This window comes from Pogona vitticeps, chromosome 3 (assembly GCF_051106095.1).
Source record: "Pogona vitticeps strain Pit_001003342236 chromosome 3, PviZW2.1, whole genome shotgun sequence".
Taxonomy (NCBI): Eukaryota; Metazoa; Chordata; class Lepidosauria; order Squamata; family Agamidae; genus Pogona; species Pogona vitticeps.
Window position 1 is genome coordinate 166,894,572 of NC_135785.1, and position 19,738 is coordinate 166,914,309.

General features: G+C 42.2%; 1 protein-coding gene and 1 long non-coding RNA gene across 3 annotated transcripts in view; one reads left to right on the forward strand and one right to left on the reverse strand.

Annotated features, from left to right (window-relative positions):
* LOC144588494 (uncharacterized) overlaps positions 1-19,738 on the reverse strand; it is a 394,222-nt gene that overhangs the window by 12,828 nt on the left and 361,656 nt on the right. The window lies entirely within an intron of this gene.
* PROZ (protein Z, vitamin K dependent plasma glycoprotein) lies at positions 579-19,717 on the forward strand. 2 transcript variants are annotated; one of them, XM_020783985.3, is made up of 8 exons: positions 579-730; positions 3,196-3,359; positions 5,110-5,134; positions 6,865-6,978; positions 8,496-8,627; positions 9,725-9,810; positions 11,180-11,294; positions 18,871-19,717. In XM_020783985.3, exons 1-8 carry the CDS (start codon positions 661-663, stop codon positions 19,386-19,388), a joined length of 1,224 nt encoding a protein of 407 aa, XP_020639644.3. In that variant the 5' UTR covers positions 579-660; the 3' UTR covers positions 19,389-19,717. The 2 variants fall into 2 exon arrangements, with proteins under 2 accessions (XP_020639644.3, XP_078247581.1); XM_078391455.1 differs by lacking the exon at positions 579-730 and adding an exon at positions 1,510-1,635.

Sequence of the window (19,738 nt, forward strand, 5' to 3'; positions counted from 1 at the left end):
CTGTAAAGTACTTTGGCAAAACCAAAACCAAACATGTTTATGTCAATAAGCCATTCCTTAAATCATCTGCCAAAGGTGCAGAAAACATTTCTCATTTTCTTCAACCCTGCTCATTTAGCAAAAGTTTCAATAACAGTTTCTAGATTTTGAATTTGAGCATGGGTAGGTGGTATCTATGTTAGCCTGTTTTCATCAAAAGCAAAGAGGTTTGTGGCATTTTGAAAGCTAATGAATTTATTTGGCATAGTCATTTATGGCCCAACATGGACTTCATTCTGCAACAGTTTATGCCAAATAATGCTATTTTTTCTTAACTTGTCATATGACTCTTTCCAACTGTGCTCTTCTGTATTACATTTTTTCCACCCTATCCATGTAATACTTGTAATTAAGGTCAGAAATAGCATAATATGAGTTACGTATGATATCCCCTTAGGCAATGCTCACAACAAAAGATTTAGATCATATAAGTTAACACCACAGTCATAGTTTATTTTTAAAAAGGCTTTCTAAGAGTTTCCAGTTGGTGTCATATTATAGCCCCTCTGCTGCTGTTTTTTCACAAGCCTCCTGAACTTTAAACTTTACTTGTTCAGTAATTTTGTCAAAGAGTAACTTCTGAGCAGTCAAAATTCAACTAAGTATTTCAAGAGGACAAAAATGGAAACTCAGAACTGGATGATATGGTTTCTCTTTTTTGCATTTGTTTTTAACCAGGCAGACCTAACAGGTATGGCATTTTGTCTGCATAATACTTGACTTCATATTTATAATCCAAAAGCAAGGGAGAAAACAAAAAGCATTCATAATGAGTAATTAATCTGTGCCTTTGAGTATTACCTTCAAGGGGAACCATTCTTCCTCCAATTCTGTTGTTATGATTTAGTGGAACTTTGGCTTGTCTGTCCCACAAAGGTAATTATGTGCTTTACACATAATTACCTTTGTGGGACAGGTTCTTTAGTTGCTAATAAAGGTGTATTTAATTGCTAATAAAGGGTGGAAATTCTTGGAAACAAATCAGAAAAGAGGATTTGCCTTGATAGAGGTGATACTCAGAAAGAGTTTTCATGGTCACCTAATTCATCTGTTATTCATTTATTAAGATATGTTTAAACATTTGATGTAGTAACTCTTACTGCTTCAAGATACAAGCACAGTGCAGTCCTATCTATACCTCCTTAGAAGTAAGCCTCGTTGAGTTTAGCAGGACTAACATCAAGCAAAGTCTGTGTTAAGACTGCAGCCTCAGTTGCAAAATGCGCACATTGCATTATGTAAGGAATATGTGTTTCAAATGTGTTCATGCATATCAAATGTGTTGCATGAACACACGTGCATGCACCCTTATTCCTCATGTATGCATAAATGATCTATGCCATTCCAAAAATGCTTTGTCTGCAGAATGTATGCTGCAAATGTATGTGCCTTTTTAACAAGGCTGTTGATTACTCACTGTGTCTTTCTGTGTGGGACTGTTCACAACAAGCTGTGAGCTACTTCATCTGTGATGGCTTTCCTGTATTGAAGGAGTAGGGATGGTGTGGTCCTCCAGGTGTTGCAGGACTGCAACTCCCATCAGCCTGAGCCATCATAGCCAATTGCAGAGATTTGGGATGTGAAGGCATAACCATTGTAGGTGAATGTGCAAAACAATATTTTCCCTCTCTATTATGGTCTGATTACATACATTGGAGGTGTGTGTGGTTCAGTGTTAGTGGTTTTTTTTTTTTATTTTAGACATATGGTCCTCGTTTAGGAGCTCCAAGGAGTAGTTTGGGAGCCAGTGTGGTGCAGTGGATAGGGTGACGGACTAGGATTTGGGAAGCCTGGACTCAAATCCCAGTCAGCCAAGGAAACCGTTCCTTGACTATCTCAAATACTTTGAAAACTCTACAATAATAATCATGTACCAACAAGTCAATTCTGATTTATGGTGACTCTGTTCAAGGTTTTTTGTGTAGAGAATACCATTCCCTTCTTCTGGGGTTGCCCTGGGACTGTGCAGCTTGCCCAAGGCCACATAGGCTGGCTCTACTTGGAGGAGGCTCAGTGGGGAATTGAACTCCCAACCTCTGACTCCACAACCAGATACCTGAACCGCTGAGCTGTTTCCATAAGTTCAATGCAACTTGATGGCACCCCAGCAACAACAGAACTAAATGTATTTTTAAAAGGGATGCTTCTTCTACACACATATTCCTGCTACCCTAATACAACACTTATATTGCCCTACACCATTTATCTGCTTCCATAGTCATAGAGAGCTGTCTGAAATCATTTTGCTGCTTGAGGATACAGACAAGAAAGTGCCTTGTCCTTATTCCATGCATGGAAGCCAAGTCATTCTGGCAAGCGGGATGTTATGGTTCCACCACAGACGGGGTAGTGTCTTCCTCGGCACTTGGGTCAACAGGTTGGTCCGTACAGCTGAGGGCAGACTGTGTGACATCCAATGCTCTGTCCTTCTGCCTCATAGGAACACTAGGGGGCTGGAGAGAGACTGGTGCTCCTCATCGAGTATCTGCAAAGGGATGCGGTAGCCCTACTGTTCCTCCCCACATGATATTCATCAGCCAATATTTGCTGTGAATTTTTAATCCAGATTGTCCAGATGTATACAGTACTTAGCACTGCATATGATTTGTGCTGTAGTGTGCTTAGAACCCCAGTTTCCACACAAAATAGGATTTGGGAGATAGTCATCAGGTCCAGATTTTTTGTATAAATTTAGGAGATTTGGATCTGCCAAATACATGAGGGAACTGGAACATGCTTACACCTCAATAAACACATACTTTGGGGGAAAGTATGTACAAAAAGTGTCTGTTGGGGCATTATAGTGCACAGGGGGTCATGTTGTAAAAATGGATACATTTGGAAAACTGTAGACAGATGTAAATACTTACTGTTGAGCAGACTTTAGAAAAAAAACATATTTTTGCCATATTTGCATGATGCAAATTAGGGCTGAAACAAATGAGGTATTTGCAGATCCACCCATCTCTAACATCATTGCAAAATCCTTTGTCTAGCTTTGGGGATCCTTTCGAGGAAAATGTGCTTACCTGATACAGTCTCACATCTGTCATTAGGATCGTAACAAATAATCTGCCAATCAAACTGAACATGGGGATAGACTGTGACCAGTTGATTTGTGTAAAGAACTCTAATACTTCCCTTGTTTTCTTCCAGTGTTTCTATCAAGCAACAAGGCAAATGAAGTGATGGTAAGATCAAAGCGTGCTAGGTATATGATTATTGAGGAGATCCTGCAAGGCAGTGTGGAAAGAGAATGTCTTGAAGAAAGGTGTACCTATGAAGAGGCACGAGAAGCATTTGAAGATATTGAGAAAACAGTATGTATTCTTGGCAGGCTTATTCCTTGTAGACAGATTGATTCATGCATCATTTAAGTCTCAAGGCTAGCACCTCCTAGAGCAACGGATGGCCCCTAGCCTAAGAACGGCTGGGTTAACAATTAATGGAGCATGGAGCATGTTTAGGGAGGAAGAATGGCCAGTGCCCTGGCACAGAAGAAAATCCAGAAGTGAGCAAAGGAGAGGATTCAACAGCACTACAGTAGGAGTAAAAGGTATTCACTGGCAAATGGCCAGTGAGAGAGCCCCATGAGTAAAGAAGACAGCAAAGCAAGCTTAGAAGTTGGGGTGGAGGTAGGGGAAAGCTTCTCTTCTTCAGTTGCAGAATGGCATTTAGTAACACAGCCAGAGGCCCTACAGTTGGCTTTGTCCAGCTTTGGAAAGGTATCTTTAGTGACTCGTTGAATTGAGCAAAGTGGGTGAATAACTGAGTAAAGCATAAAAGGTAAGGGAATAAAGTGGACTGAATTTACTTTACAAACAAGAAGAAAAATGAACAAAAGAAATAAATGAACAGATGACTAAATTAAGCAGCTGAATAGGGGGAACAAAGGAGGGGTAGGCCATCTTGTATCCGCTAGATGTTTTGGACTAAAAGTCCATGATCCTTCATCCATTATCTTTGTCCATGCTGCTCAGGGGCTTATGGGGTAGGTAGTCAATAACATTCAGAGAGCACATATTCATAAAGTAAGGAAGAAAGCAAGTAACTCATGATCAGCAGTGCCATTCTATATAGGTCTACTCCAAGTATGTCCAATTTAGATCAATGGGATCTACTCCCAGGTAAATGATCAGGTAAACCAAAGAATCCCTTCCCACTCTCATAAACAGTTGTTGGGTGGGACGTAATAGTCTCTGCACTCCTTAGTCTGTGATAGAGAATAAGAATGCTGTGAGGTGGTTGTGACAGAAACACTGGTTAGGCCACCTTAAGATGGATGGGTCTGGAAGAAGAAGTTTTTCAACCTTTCTTCTTCTCTAAAACTAACAGATGGAAATAGGAATACTTGTGTGTAGCTTTAATATTCTCATTCTCATACTAGGATAGCTATCTTAGGGAAGAAACAAATAAGATGCCAGCTTCACAATTCGAAACACAGTTCCCTTAGAACCTAAAAGAGATCAGTTTTTTCTACCAGCTTTTGCAGTGCTGCAAGATGTAAATTAACTTTGTATTTGTGAAGGCTTTCACGGCCGGGATCTAATGGTTGTTGTGGGTTTTTCGGGCTTCTTGGCCGTGTTCTGAAAGTGTTCTTTCCACTTTCAGAACACGGCCAAGAAGCCCGAAAAACCCACAACAATGATTAAATTAACTTTATTTTATTCAGCGATAGCTCATCAGGAGATAAACATGACATTTATTTGCAATTCGGGAAAGCTTTGAAAAACTGTCTCTCTCGAGTGATAATTTTCTGCTACCTTCTAATTGCAAAGCTCATCTGTCCCCAGTGTTTGCTTTTAGTCCCCAATATTACATGTGGCTGTATTAACTTAACTCTTTTCAAAGATACACCAGGAAAATCTGGATACAGCTGCAGAGGTGGGGATTGGAAACTGCCCCTTTAGACATTTTTGTTTCCCATTCCTTGTGCTTTTAAGGATCTTTCAGTTCCATTAGCCCTTTTATAGCCAATCCCAGAATTTGTCAAAGCACTCAATAAATAACCTATAGCAGTGTATTATTAAACATGGTTTAATCAACAATACACTTGCAATTTCCCTGCAGAACCAGTTTTGGAGTGGCTATTTTGGTAAGTAGACTTTATATTTATTTTTCAACATTCCTGATGATTGTATTATTGTGCAAATGACAGGGTATATCCTACAGACATGCTAGTAACTAACTGAATATTTCTTTTGCTTGCTTATCTTGTGGTCTTTGTGGTAGGAGAACAAGCTGTTTCTCCAGTCTATACCCCCTCCTTTACAATTTGAGCCCTTGAGTCAGTCACTTGAAATTATACAGGAGTGGAAGGATATTCTTAGAAATACACACATGTGACATGTTGTTTCTAACTTACCCCTCATTGATTGTTATGAATCTCTTAAGCATGACATACTCTGGGTCTGTCCCTAAATGTACGCTTCTGTAATGCTAACATTCATGCCCACTAAGAATCTTTCTTTGCTATTAAAAAAGCTGTATCTTTTCCTGCTGTAATTTTCCTGAAGATATTAAGGAGTTAATTACCTCTAGAAGAGCAATTCAAATTGGCTTGTGACTGGACAGAGGATTGCACTGTTTGTGACTTTAATGTAAAGCATACAACAAATTCAGTAACATCACAATCCTACTGTCTACTCACAGGTGAGCTCCACTGAATTCAGTGATACTTTTTTCCAGGTAAAAAAATTGTACAAGACTGCAGTATGAAAATATAATAATTTCTTCAGCCATGGTACACTTGTTCCTGTTGCATGGAAGAAACACCCTTGAGCAAGAAAAGAACAAAAATATTTGAGAAAGCAATTTGATATGGTTTGTGTAGAATTGGAGATACTGTACTGTATTTTTTTTTTTTTTTACAGATATTACAGTGGAAATTTCTCCCCTGCTTGTCTGCCTTGGATTCTGCTCAAAATAGTTGAAGCAGGAATCTTGGGCCTTTTTGGTTGATTTTCACTGTTTTACCAGATAGACCCCCACCCACATGACTATTTAAATACTTCTGGAAGATTCTTCAGCTCCAGACATTTTGAGTAGTTACTTTTCAGGTACAAAACAAGACATAGCTACTAAGCACAGCAGAGCTTGGAAAAAGGGGGATTGTACTTCAACTCCCATAATGCTCTATCCAACATGGATTGGGGGTTTCTGGGAGCTGTATTCCAAAAATGAAGCTTTCCCTAGCTTTGCGGACACACATTTTCTAGTGCCCCCTTTAGGCATTAGTTTCACCATTAAGTGGGAAAGCATAGCTATAAGGACACCTTGGCTCACATTGTTCAACAAAATCAGTGGGGATTCTTATTGGAATTAGACAACTCTGCTATTTTTATTTTAAACTCTGACATTACCTTGATTTATAAACAGTTATAAGCAACACTGGACTCCTCTGGTGTTAGGAACACCTATATTTCCCCAAACACCTGGCACTGGTTTGCAACCACAGCTGTTGGCCAACTGTTAAAAGGGGAAGGATTGGAAGAGAGACCTCTCTCCTTCCTGGTCAATCAAGAAGGTCAGGGGAACATATAGGGAGTCTGTAAGCAGGTATACAGGAGGAGATGCCATCTTCTCCAGATCCAAACATTTTAAGACTGCCAAATTAATCATTCACTTCACAATACTTGCCAAGGGTTCTGTTCCATGACAACAGTCACCAATATTTCTTTCCCCCCCAAGGTGAACTTGAACTTGACATTTAGCAACATGTATCATAGGCATCAATGGAAATTGTTATTTTTTTAAATTAAAAAGCAATTTACTGATAAGTAGAGAAGCATAAATGTATTGACAGATGTTATTTTTTTTCCTCAGATGGTAAACAATGTTCTTCAAACCCATGCTTACATAACAATGAGTGTAAAGACACCATTCGCAGTTACACATGTGATTGTCGGGATGATTTTGAAGGAATCAATTGTGCTTTTGGTAAAATACTTTCCTCTTATACATATGCATTCATCATGTTATTTCTTAAAACACTGAGGCCAAAATCCTCTTGCATAAAGTTATGCCAGAACAAATTGATGACATCATCAGCCACAGGCTTTTATCGCTCATTAAAAGTTTCCTACTCCAAACACCCCAGGTTCCAAAGGTTCCCTCGGAATTCCTTTTGACCTGAGGAATCCTCTGTATGCCGGGGGTGGGGACCATTACTGTCAGAAAATCACCACTAACATTATTACTTATGGAGGAGTACAAGTTGGCTACCTATCTGTTAAGCAGATATTGATTGAACTCTTGTTGCCTAGTATAGTATGTTGTACTAGAATAGGCCCATTGAATTAGTGGGGATTTAGTGAGTCAACTCCTCCATAAGTTCCATTGGTTCAAATAGACCTACTCTAGTTGAGACATAATAACTAAAGTAGGTAGCAACTAGAGTAGACCTATTTGAATCATGAAATTTATGGAGGTGTTGACTCACTCATTAATGGGTCTACTCTAGTGCCACTTACCACACTAAGTGACAAGATCTCAGCCTCTCTTTGTGTGTAATGAGCTGGCAAGTCAAAATCAACTTACAGCAGCCCTAATAAAGTTTTCAAGGTAAGTGAGATAATTCACAAGTTTTTTTTACTGGTTGCAACCTGCCCTGCTAAGTTCCCATGGCGAAGCGGAGATTCAAAAGCTCGTTTCCATATCCACTACACCACATTATTCTCTATCCCTTTTTAGCAGACATTGTTGTTATTTTTCATCAAGTCACCGCCAATGTATGGTGACCCTTTGCATGAGTGATTTCCAAAATGTCCTGGCCTCATTGCCCCTATGTTAATCTTTCAGCAAATTAAATGATACTGAGTTGGACCATGCAATTTGATGGAGACAACCGCTGGGGGGAGGAGGAGAAATTTTTGATAATGCTCCTTTTCCATTGTAATCCCCCCACTGCTTCCCACAATGCTCCAGAGGATCCATAAGCCTCTAAAGCAGATTTGTGGATGGTAAAAGAGATTAAAAGAGAAAGGAGGGACTGGAGGCTATTGTTTTCCCTTCTTCAAATATGAGCATCCTCATTCCAAATATGAGTGAATGGAATTCAATTCACAGGAATTCTAGATGTGTTCCACTCTTTCTATCTCTACAGAAAAACTGGGAAGGGATAAGATGCGGTGATAGTGATATGTAACAACTTTTTTATAACTCATGGCTGCTTATAATTGTAACCAGAGAGTAACAAAAGTTACATTTCAGAAGTAATATAATACAGAATAAGAAGGTTATTTTGGTGGTACACTGAATCACATTTTCTTAGGGGTATTTGAAAGATACTCTTAACAGGTATTTCAAGGCATTGTGACAAGAACTTTTCCAAAATTAAAACAACACACTTTAGACAAAGGACATTTGCATGAATTTGTGCTAGATAATTACAACTTGGTGTTGATTCTATTTGTAGTGTTTGCCCTCTGATTCAAAATGTGTCTTATTCTGCATAGCTAAAAATGAATGTCGCCATGAAGTGGGTGAAGGTTGTGAACACTTCTGTTATCCAGAACTGAAGACCTACCGCTGTTCATGCGCAGATGGCTATGAGCTTGGGGAAGATGATAAGTCATGCATTCCTCAAGGTAATCATTAAAAAAGGGGAGGAAACAATGTTAGTTTAGAACATTACAGAACTTTACAGACCAACACAGGGCAAATGAGTCATCCCTTGTTCACATCTCATCAATTCACTGGCATTTCATAACAAGCCTTTGTTCTTCACCTATCCATAAAATAAGGATTTTTAGAGGATTTTTGCAAGAACTATATGCATATATTATGTGCAAGAGCCTTTAAAGAGGAAGCACTGTTTAAACATTATTACTGTATTATAATTAGCAAAACACCTATTACTATAATAATGGATTGGGGTGTGTGCCGAACAGGGGTGGGCACTATAGCCCTTCATTTATTGCTGGCCCCTAAATTCCCATCAGTCATAGCTAGCTTAGCCAATGGTGATGGATGACGGAAGTCACATATTTATGTAAAATATTTACATAAAATATTCATGTCAAATATGAATTTGACATAAAACCCTGGCCCTGGACCTTTGATATAAGGCAGTTGTGAAAGAATGAAGACCTAATTCTAAACATTATACAAAATTAATGAGCAGAAATACTTTTCAAACTTGTCCCTGCTTTTATTAGCTAATGATCTGAATTCACTTTGGTGATGCTGCTGGATTAATTTTTTAATAATCTCAATGAAGCAGTTATTCCTGGAAGACACACATTACAGCCATAACTGACAATTGTCATTTGGAGCAAGCAGCACAAAATGTGCCCTCAAATCAACTTTAACTTGTGATGTAAAGATTATCAGCACCTCGTCCTGTCCGGCTCAGAGGCCCAGTTTACTGCAACTGATATAGACTTGCCCTCAAATAGGGAAGGCTTGGTCTACCCATAATCTATTTATGTCTACCGACTAGCTGAGGACACCCCTCTGCTGATCTACTGTAGCTTTCCTGCTGTCCCTTGGTGGCCTGATCTACTAGCTAAGCAACCTGCCACGTTTACCCTGATTTACCCCTATCTTTGGCTATGGTGGTAAAACAGGCTGCCTGGCCAAGCTTGGAAATCTATGGAAAGTGATGCATCCTCTAAATTTGGTGACCTGGGACAAGGCTCCAGTTACCCTGCATAACCTCTTTGTTTTTATTTGCCATTGCTAGATCAATGTGCTTGTGGCAGATTGAAAAATCACTTACCAAGGCAGCTGAATGCAACCCAGAAGGTCCACAGAGGATTCCCCTGGCAGGTATTTGAAAGATGAATTATCACTGTTTGTTTGTTTGTTTGTTTAACTTGTATACCACCCCACTCAGTGACACCCACTACTTTGGGCAGTTTACAGAACAGACCATCAAATGGCCGCCCAGCCCCCAAACCACCCACCTACAAATCCAAACAACATGATGATGACCAACTCATATAAAAAAACCCTCCTAAATTTAAAAATTAAAAGTTCACAACAGCAAGGGATATGTTCTTGAAGGCTGCTGTATAAAGTTGTATCTTTAATAGTTTCCTAAGTCACAAGGGGCGGAGCCTGGTTCACCTCAGATGGTAGCTTATTGTGGTAGAGGTCACCACAGAGAAGGCCTAATTTCCCATTGTCATTTTATGGCCCCTTTCAGTGTGGCCACCCTTAACACTGTGGTTTGGGTGGAGCATGTGAAATGGGCAGCTGTTTTGTGGGAGAGGTATCCTGACAAATATTGAGGTCCCAAACTGTTAAGGGATTTATAGGTCAATGTCGGCACCTCAAATTTGACACAGAAACTAACAGAGAGCCAGTGAAACTAACCATTGACTACAATTCTTGTCCGGTTGTAATACATGAGACCAAGATTTAAACTAGAGGGATGCACATCAATGTTTTTAAACTGCAACTTCTAGAATTCTCCAGGCAGTATGGCCAGTGGCCATGGCCAATTCTGGCAACTGTAGCCCAAGGCGACAGACATGCACACCTCTTGTTTAAACTCCTGCAGTTGAAACAGCTTTCTGAAGCAGATGAGACAAACTCTGAAGCCAGGCACATTTAGAGGACCAGTAGATAACCTGACCATTCTTGTTGCTAATCTTCCTGAGTTGTAAGACATTAAAAAGTGGCAAACTTACTAGAGTTAAATCTACTGGTGGCCTGGATTCTGAGATGGGTTGAGGGAAGAATCATTTTGCAATGGCAGAGGGGAATGCTCCCCCGACCCCAGACCACAGGTACCACTACTTTGGTCTCATTTTTGTGATGTTTTGTATAACCTTCACTACCAGAAGTGTGCAGGCTTGTGTTTTAGACTTCAGTCACAGTTTAAAAACACAAATTATCACACCTTTATTCATTACATTTGATCTCTGCTGTTATGCAGACATTCCCTATCCCATACTCCTTAGGTAGATTCCCTCTTCTCTTTTCACCACCCCAGCTGTCAGATGGAAGTCTGATCCACAAAGTCTGCCATTCTAGTCTGCAGCTATGAACTTATTTGATGGATTGGAAAGGTTTTATGTCCATGATGCTATACTGGAAACAGCATTAGGTAGTCCAAAAGCAGTCTGTTCTGTCCAAAAGAGTTTACATTATTAAACAAGCATTGTGTACACTGCAGTGTTTTTCTTTCAAGGTCCTGCTCTTAGATGCAGAAGGGAAAAGGCTCTGTGGAGGGGTTCTACTGAAAACCAATTTTGTGTTGACTACAGCAGAATGTGCAGAGTTATCTCCCACCAATGCTGAGATTGGTAAGTGTGACAAACCCAGACCTACTGGGATCTGCCACACAGTTACACTAAGCTGCCACCAACCATTCCCTTTAAGAAGTCACACAGACCAGGGATGGATTTTTAAACAATAAAAAGAATAAGGTTTATTTAAATACACACACAGGAAAATAAAACAATCAGGTGAATAGGATAAAGTAACGTGGCTTATTCTCACTCATACAAGCATACAGTTTGGTTCACCCAGAACCCTTAACTTAAAGCACAGACCCTGAACCTATCAGTTCTGGCTAACCAACAGACACCTGAACCTATCAGGTTGGTACTCTGACACACAGTAGTACCCTGTCTGACACACAGACTCCCACAACAGCTTCTTCTTCCCAGCTGCTGCTTCGTCACATCCCAGCGTCTCACAGTGTCTCCTTTCACCACACAGGCATCACATATTTATACAGTACAGCCCCTCCTCCTGATGTCCCGCCTTCCACTCCCCATAGGATGGAACTTTCCCTCCAAACCCATGACAGACAGGTAACATCAGTGCTGTTATGTAACACCTCCCCTCTTTATAAGTTGTTTTGTAGGGGGAAAGCTAACGTGCTTTTCACCAAAAAAACAACCTGAATAAAATACACAACAACAGTTATACATACCATATTATACTTACTCATACTTACATTCTAAGTTAACCATTTACCATTTAGGCATTTAAACATTTACCATATACATTACATCAATTTACCTTTATTCATACAAACCAAACTCAAAACCAGGTACATTTTACTTTTTGTCATCATTATATACACATAGTCCATGTTCTTTCGCCGTCTTCATTCTTCAGGTCTTCTTGATAAGGCGTCAGCAACACAGTTCACTGACCCTCTGACCACCTTCACTTCAAAGTCATAGTCCTGTAGGTTTAAAGCCCACCTCATAAGTTTGCTATTGTGGGTTTTCATTGTCTTTAACCATTGCAGTGGTGAATGGTCAGTGCACAGAACAAAATGTCTTCCCCAGATGTAAGGCTTGGCCTTCTGGATCGCGTAGACTATGGCCAAACACTCCTTCTCCACGGTTGCCAAATGTCTCTCACCTTTTTGAAGTTTCCTACTCAGGTAGGACACTGGATGCTGGTCACCATTCTCATCCTCCTGGCACAGAACTGCTCCTACCCCGCTGTTAGACGCATCGGTGTAGATGATGAACTCCCGGTCGAAGTCTGGAGCACGCAGGACAGGATAGTTGATTAACGCCTCCTTCAACCTCTGGAACGCCTCCTCACAGTCGCTGGTCCACGGGATGCGGTCATCAGCCGTCTTCCTCGTCAGATCGGTCAGCGGAGCCGCAATCTCGCTAAACCTCGGGATGAACTTTCTGTAGTAGCCCACCAACCCAAGAAATGATTTAACCTTTTTCTTGGTGTTGGGTCTAGGCCAATCACGAACAGCTTCTATTTTGGCCTCCAGGGGTTTTATCACTCCTCCCCCTACCATGTGACCCAAGTATTTTATTTCTGGGCTACCCAGCTGACACTTGCTGGCCTTTACTGTTAGCCCTGCTGCACTTAACCTCTGCAGCACTAACTCCAGGTGTATCAGGTGATCTTCCCAGGTATTACTGAAGATCCCTATGTCGTCAATGTAGGCCACTGTAAAGTCACTGAGCCCTGCCAAGGTCTGGTCCATCAGCCTTTGGAATGTGGCTGGTGCATTTCTGAGACCAAAGCTCAGGACTCGAAACTCATAGAGACCAAAAGGGCTGCAAAAGGCAGTCTTTTCTTGATCCCTGGGATCAATTCTTAATTGCCAATATCCCTTTACCAGGTCCAATGATGAGATGAACCGACAACCCCCTATGGTTTCAATCAGGTTGTCTAGCCTGGGCATTGGGTAGGCATCAGGAGTGGTTACACGGTTTAATTTCCTGTAATCGACACAAAACCTAATGCTCCCATCAGGCTTGTCCACAAGGACTATCGGAGAGGACCAAGGACTAGAAGAGGGGACGATTATGTTCTCCCTCAGCATCTCGTCCAGCTCCTTCCGCACCTTGTCCCTATAGGGTCCCGTTACTCGGTATGGGGATACTGCCTGCGGGGGTGCATCCCCGGTGTGGATCCGATGCATCACTCCCTTCACTATCCCCGGCTTGTTGGAAAACACCTGTTGATATTTGCTAAGCAGCATTTTTAGTTCTTGCTGCTGGTCTTGGGTGAGTGCAGGACTGATCTTTACCTCCTCTGGGTTGTATTTTACTTCCCCTCTACCCTCCCAGAAGGGTAACTCAGCTTCCTCGCTCTCAGCTGCTTTTATCGCGAATAAAACCCTCTGTTCCCCTCTGTAGTAGGGTTTTAGGGCATTCACATGAACCACCCTCCTTGCTTGGTTTTCCTCCTGCTCTATTAGGTAGTTCAGGTCTGACATCTTGGAAATGACCCTATATGGTCCTGCCCATTTGAGCTGCAGTTTATTCTCTCTGCAGGGCCTAAGCCAAAGCACTTCCTCCCCTGGGTCAAAGTGCCTCTCTCTAGCTTTGTGGTCATACCATGTTTTCTGTCTGACCTTCTGAGCTTGCAGGTTTTCTGCTGCCAGCTCTAGATTTCTCCTTAGGTCATTCATCAGGGTGTCTATGTATGTCACAACGTCTTGTGGGTCATCCTGGGTGATCTGCTCCCAATTTTGTTTGATCAAATCAAGGGGCCCTTTCACCCTTCTCCCAAATAAAAGTTCAAATGGACTAAACCCGGTACTGGCTTGTGGCACTGATCGATAAGCAAACAAAAGGGATTGCAGCTTCTGGTCCCAATTGTTTGGATTCTCTGCCAAGTAAGCCCTAATCATGCGCATTAGAGTCCCATTGAACTTTTCAGTTAATCCATTACTTTCAGGATGATAGGCAGTGGTTTCCTTGTGCTTTATTCCACAGATTTGCCATAAGCGTTTCATGAGCTTTGATGTGAACGATGCGCCCAAATCTGTGATTATCTCTGAGGCAAATCCCATCCTGGACATATACCCCACCAAAGCATCGGCCACTGTGTTAGTTTCAATGTTAGTCAAGGGTATGGCTTCAGGATACCTTGTGGCATGGTCCACAATTGTTAGAATGAACCTGTTCCCCCTCTTTGTGGCCTTGGGCAAAGGTCCCACAATATCCACCCCTATGCATTTGAACGGAGTGTCAATCACAGGCAAAGGGCACAACTTTGCTTTGGTCCTGTCGCGGTTATTCCCCTGCCTTTGACATACATCACATTGTTTACAGAACTCCCTGATCTGCTTCCCTATGTCAGGCCAGTAGAAATTCTGTGTGATTCTCTGCTGTGTTTTGTTCACTCCTAAGTGCGCAGCAAACATGTCAGAGTGACCCCTTTGTAAGATCATGGGGCGATACTTTTCAGGTACCACCAGCTGACTTCTGATCCCATCTCCCCCTTTTGAGATATTCCTCAGGGTCTCTCTATATAAAATCCCCTTTTTCTCCAGAAATCTCACTGGGGTTTCAGGTGTTAGCTGGGCGTCAGTCACCTGTTCAAAACACTTTTGGAGAGTGGCGTCTGCCTTTTGCTCCTGTCCAAATCTGCTGTCTGTGGTTAAGGTTTCCACCACAGCTTCTGAACTCCCCTCTGCTTCCGTCTCTGGCTCATCCTTACCCCCCTGAACTGTCCCCGTGGTGGCTTGTGAGCGTGTAATCACTAGCACCCGTTTCACATGTTCAGCCAGGTCATTTCCCACGAGCACGGCTGCTGGCAGAGTCGATGAAATCGCTAGCCGCCAATCTCCCCTCCAGCCTTGAAAGTTGACAGGTACCTCTGCTACTGGCAGAGAGATTACCTGCCCCTCAATCCCTGCCACCTTTATGCTCTCATTTGGGATTATAAACTCCCTAGGAATGATATCTGGATGGCACAGGGTTACCTGGGAACAAGTGTCCCGCAGCCCCCTATACTGACGGTCAAGTATTCCTACGTCCACCCCAGCTGTCTCAAACAACTGAGAATCTGTTTTTATCAGCAAGCAGCGCTTTACCTCCACAAGAGGACCATTTTCCTCAGCCTGATCAGCAGAGGTAGCTGTTCCAGACTGAGTAGTCATGGCAACAGGCTCCCTCAGTGACACTGAGCCTTGCTCTTTCTGGACACAGAACAGAGCTTTTGGCTTGGTCCCACTAGCCTCCTGAGGCACCATTCCTTTTAGCTGCTTTAATTTCTCACACTCTGAGATTAGATGACCCTTTCCCTAACAGAAATAACATTTTCTGGTGTATTTTGATTCTCTCTCATCTTGTTTTGGTTTTCCCTCCAAAATCTGAGGTCTTAGTTTCATGTCTGAGGGCTTCCCTTCACCATGGGCCCCTCCCCCTTGCTGGCTTTTCCCTGGTCCCTGAGGATACTTGCTGTAGGTTTCTTTGGGTTTACCTACAGATTTCCCCTCACCCAAGGGCTTTCTTATTTGGGAAATAAAATCTGCGATTTCTGCGGCTGCTGCCACAGATTTCGGTTTCCTTTCCCTCACCTGGAATTTCAATTCCCCATGCAGGACTGAATAGAACTGTTCCAGTGCTATCAAGTCTTTAAGCTGCTCATAGGTCTCTGTTCCCTCCTGCGATAGCCATTTCTCAAGCAGCCTCACCAATTGGGCCCCCACTTGGGTAAAAGTCTGTTCTGGTTTTTTTGTGAGGGACCTGAATCTTTGTCTCAGCTGCTCCGCATTTATCCCATGTCTGGCAAACACCAGTTTTTTAAACTCTGCAAAATCTTTCATCAGTTCCTCAGGCATCTCGGCATAGACCTCAGCCAGGCTACCACTGATTAAAGACCGCATGATGGTCATCTTCTCAGTTTCCCTCACTGAGAAGTCCACAAACGCTCTTTCCACTAAGGAAAAGAACACCTCGGGACAATCTCCCTTGTGGTACACAGGGAATTTCTTCAGGTCAGCCTTAGACAATTGGCCTCCCTCAGAATCCCTATTGTTATTATTGTTCTGGTTCATCATTTCCAGTTTTCTTAATTCAAACGCCATTCTTTCTTTTTCCAGAGCAATTTTCTCTCTCTCTAATCTTTCTTCTTTTTCCAATTGCCTCATCCTCAGTTCATGCTGTTGGGCTATGAGCAATTTTCTGAGTTCTGGGTTCTGCTCTCCTGTGCTGTCACCCTGCACTGAGCCAAATTCATCCTCAGAACCTTGGTCAATCTGGGGGTCTTTCACTTCACTCATGTCTGCTACTTGGCTTCGAGTCAAGGGCATAATCCCCCCTCAGAACAGGCTGCTTTAAAAAGTCAAGCCTCAAAATAAAACGACCACTTTTTTCCTTTTTGCCTCAGAACCAGCTCTCCCTAGAGATTGCTGCTGTTCTTCAGCACTAACTCGCAACAGTATCGAGTCAGAGCCTACCCCCCTCTGCTGGGCCTCTCAGCTGGCAAGCTAGCTCACTGTTACTACGCAGTTTTGCCTCAGCTTTTTCCCGCCAAAACTAGGCTGCCTCAGAGCACCTTAATCTAAGTCTCCCCAGTTGGCACGTTCTTCTACTAGCGCACCTCCCCGTGAGGTACACCTAGAAGATTACCTACGCGCCTCAGACTGTCCCTGACTAGACCCCCCTTGCTCTGGGCACACTTGCCAAGGCTTTGCTGGACCGCTGGACAACTGGACCAGTCGTATCCCACACGCTGGACACCAATCAATGTGACAAACCCAGACCTACTGGGATCTGCCACACAGTTACACTAAGCTGCCACCAACCATTCCCTTTAAGAAGTCACACAGACCAGGGATGGATTTTTAAACAATAAAAAGAATAAGGTTTATTTAAATACACACACAGGAAAATAAAACAATCAGGTGAATAGGATAAAGTAACGTGGCTTATTCTCACTCATACAAGCATACAGTTTGGTTCACCCAGAACCCTTAACTTAAAGCACAGACCCTGAACCTATCAGTTCTGGCTAACCAACAGACACCTGAACCTATCAGGTTGGTACTCTGACACACAGTAGTACCCTGTCTGACACACAGACTCCCACAACAGCTTCTTCTTCCCAGCTGCTGCTTCGTCACATCCCAGCGTCTCACAGTGTCTCCTTTCACCACACAGGCATCACATATTTATACAGTACAGCCCCTCCTCCTGATGTCCCGCCTTCCACTCCCCATAGGATGGAACTTTCCCTCCAAACCCATGACAGACAGGTAACATCAGTGCTGTTATGTAACAGTAAGTAGCCAGCAAACAGCTTGATTTGTTGTGGGACTCTGAAAACCTCCAAGACAGGTAACTCTTCTCAGTTCAGGCCTCTTCCTCAATCTCCTGTACATGCAAAGGAGTGCCCATAGTACTTTGTACAATTCTCTTTCATTTCACAACACCGCTTGTATAGAAACAAGCCTGAATAGATTGCAAACATTTTATTTCAGGCAATTGCTATAAATGACAAAACAAATTATTATCCCATTCCATTTGCATAGTATTCAGGCTAAGCAGAGGACTGGTTCTGTCTCACTAGTTGGTCAAAAGTTGTAAGACTTCCACAGACATTTGTACCTCTGCCAAATGAATTCAGCATGATGCTGCCTGGCAAGAGTAAGGAACATCTGTGCAATGAGACTTTTGTCTGCAGTACCTTGGTATACGGTATAGCTGACTTTGCATATTTGCTAATTAGTATATGCTAATTTTTCTGAAATTGTTTACCAGCTTTATCTTACACAAGAGCACCTTCCACACATCAAGTTGCTCTTGATGAACTCCTACAGGGGCCAGAGTGCAGGGATCTTTGGAAAGCCTTTGGAAACAAGCAATATTTACCATTGCTTGTTTCCGAAACTTCATCAGACCTAAAACATTTCCAAATGTTTCTTGGAAAAGGAGGTGGTGGCCAAGGAATGTTGTTGCCTGAAAGACAGCCCATGCAGTGTCCCTCTGCAAATCCATCGCTTAGGTGAGGGGTGGGAAGCCTTTGAATCTGCAGATCTTCTGCTTAGATTTCTTATACTTCACACCAGTGGTAGGGGACTGTGGCAGTCATCGTTTAAAATATCTGGAGGCCAAGGGCTTAAGCAATCTTGTAGCAATGCACAGATTCCTGCCTTCTACTGGCTCCTTGCCTCCACCATGTGTGTCAGCCAGCTCATACAGCAGGGCTGGCCTCAGTCAACTTGCTTTTATAGTTAATTCTTTCTGCCCTAGACTACATCTAATGTTGATTCATTATTTCATGCAATGGAACCTCTCCTCTCTCCTAAATGTATGCTGCAGAAAATTAAATTTTTCCATTGCAGATTCACTGGGGCATACAGATGCCCATTAATAATGCCCATTTTGTTGGCCAATAACCAGTGGGCTACAAGCCCATATATCCCAGAGTAAGAAAGAAGCAACATGCACCTGAAAGCCTGCCAAATTAATCTCACCAGTCCCTCTCCCCTTCTTGTCACAAAAGTGGTAATCCTCATAAATTCCAGAACAATCTAGATAAGGCATGCTAATTTACCTACTGAAAAACTGGTAATTCTCTACACACATGGTGTCTCTTGGCATTAGAATAATGTTTACAACAAATTAAATTATAAGTGTTGGTTTATCTCCACAGGCATCAACAGCTTGCAAAAAGCCAAACAAATAATACATGTGAAACAAATAAATCTACACATCCGCTATGACAGTAACACCGGAGAGAACAACCTAGCACTGCTGGAACTCAAAAGGCACGTAGACTGTGATTCCCACCACATACCGATATGCCTCCCAGAGAGGGATTTTGCAGAGCATGTGTTGATTTCAGAACTGGCAGGCATTCTCAGCGGCTGGAAAATGGCTGGAAATGAATCAACAGATACACTAACGGAACTTTCGGTTTCATTCGTAAATGAAAAGGAATGCAAGCAGACACTCAACAGAAGTCTCATTACCAGGGAGTTCTGTGGATATAGTCAAGAGGCATCGGGGGAACTACTGGCTGAAGGAAGTTTTAGTAGCGTTGACTATAAAGGCACATGGTTTCTGACTGGTATTTTAGAGCCGTGGGCCACAGAAGCTAGTAAGTGGAAAACATTTATACTCACCAAAACTTCGAGATACATGATGTGGTTTGCACAAGTAATGGACTAAATCAAATGCAGTGGCAAAAGGATAGAATGGCAAGGCCCAGCATCTGAATGCATTTGAAATGCAAGTCACTGTTGTAAATATTGTGTGTGCTTTTTGCCCCATTCCTCCTCTCCCATGCTTTTCATTAACAGAACTCACTGATTTTATTAATCTTATTTTTTTAAATGTTGCTTTGTTTACATAGTACATGCTGGTATGATTTTAAAATACTGTATGCTTTTTAAAAAAATGATAGAAGTGTCACTCTCCCTGCCCCCAAAATCATCCTCATTAGCACAAGAAGCCCTTGAATTGTGTTTCACTAAATTCTGCATAAACAAATTCTTGTACTTTTGCTGCCCCTTGAATCA

Excerpts from the sequence above, each read along its gene's own strand:
- PROZ (XM_020783985.3), top strand. The coding sequence starts at position 661 with ATGGAAACTCAGAACTGGATGATATGGTTTCTCTTTTTTGCATTTGTT. Across the intron at positions 6,979-8,495 it reads AGGAATCAATTGTGCTTTTG|CTAAAAATGAATGTCGCCAT; the intron begins GTAAAATACTTT and ends TATTCTGCATAG. Across the intron at positions 11,295-18,870 it reads TCCCACCAATGCTGAGATTG|GCATCAACAGCTTGCAAAAA; the intron begins GTAAGTGTGACA and ends TTATCTCCACAG.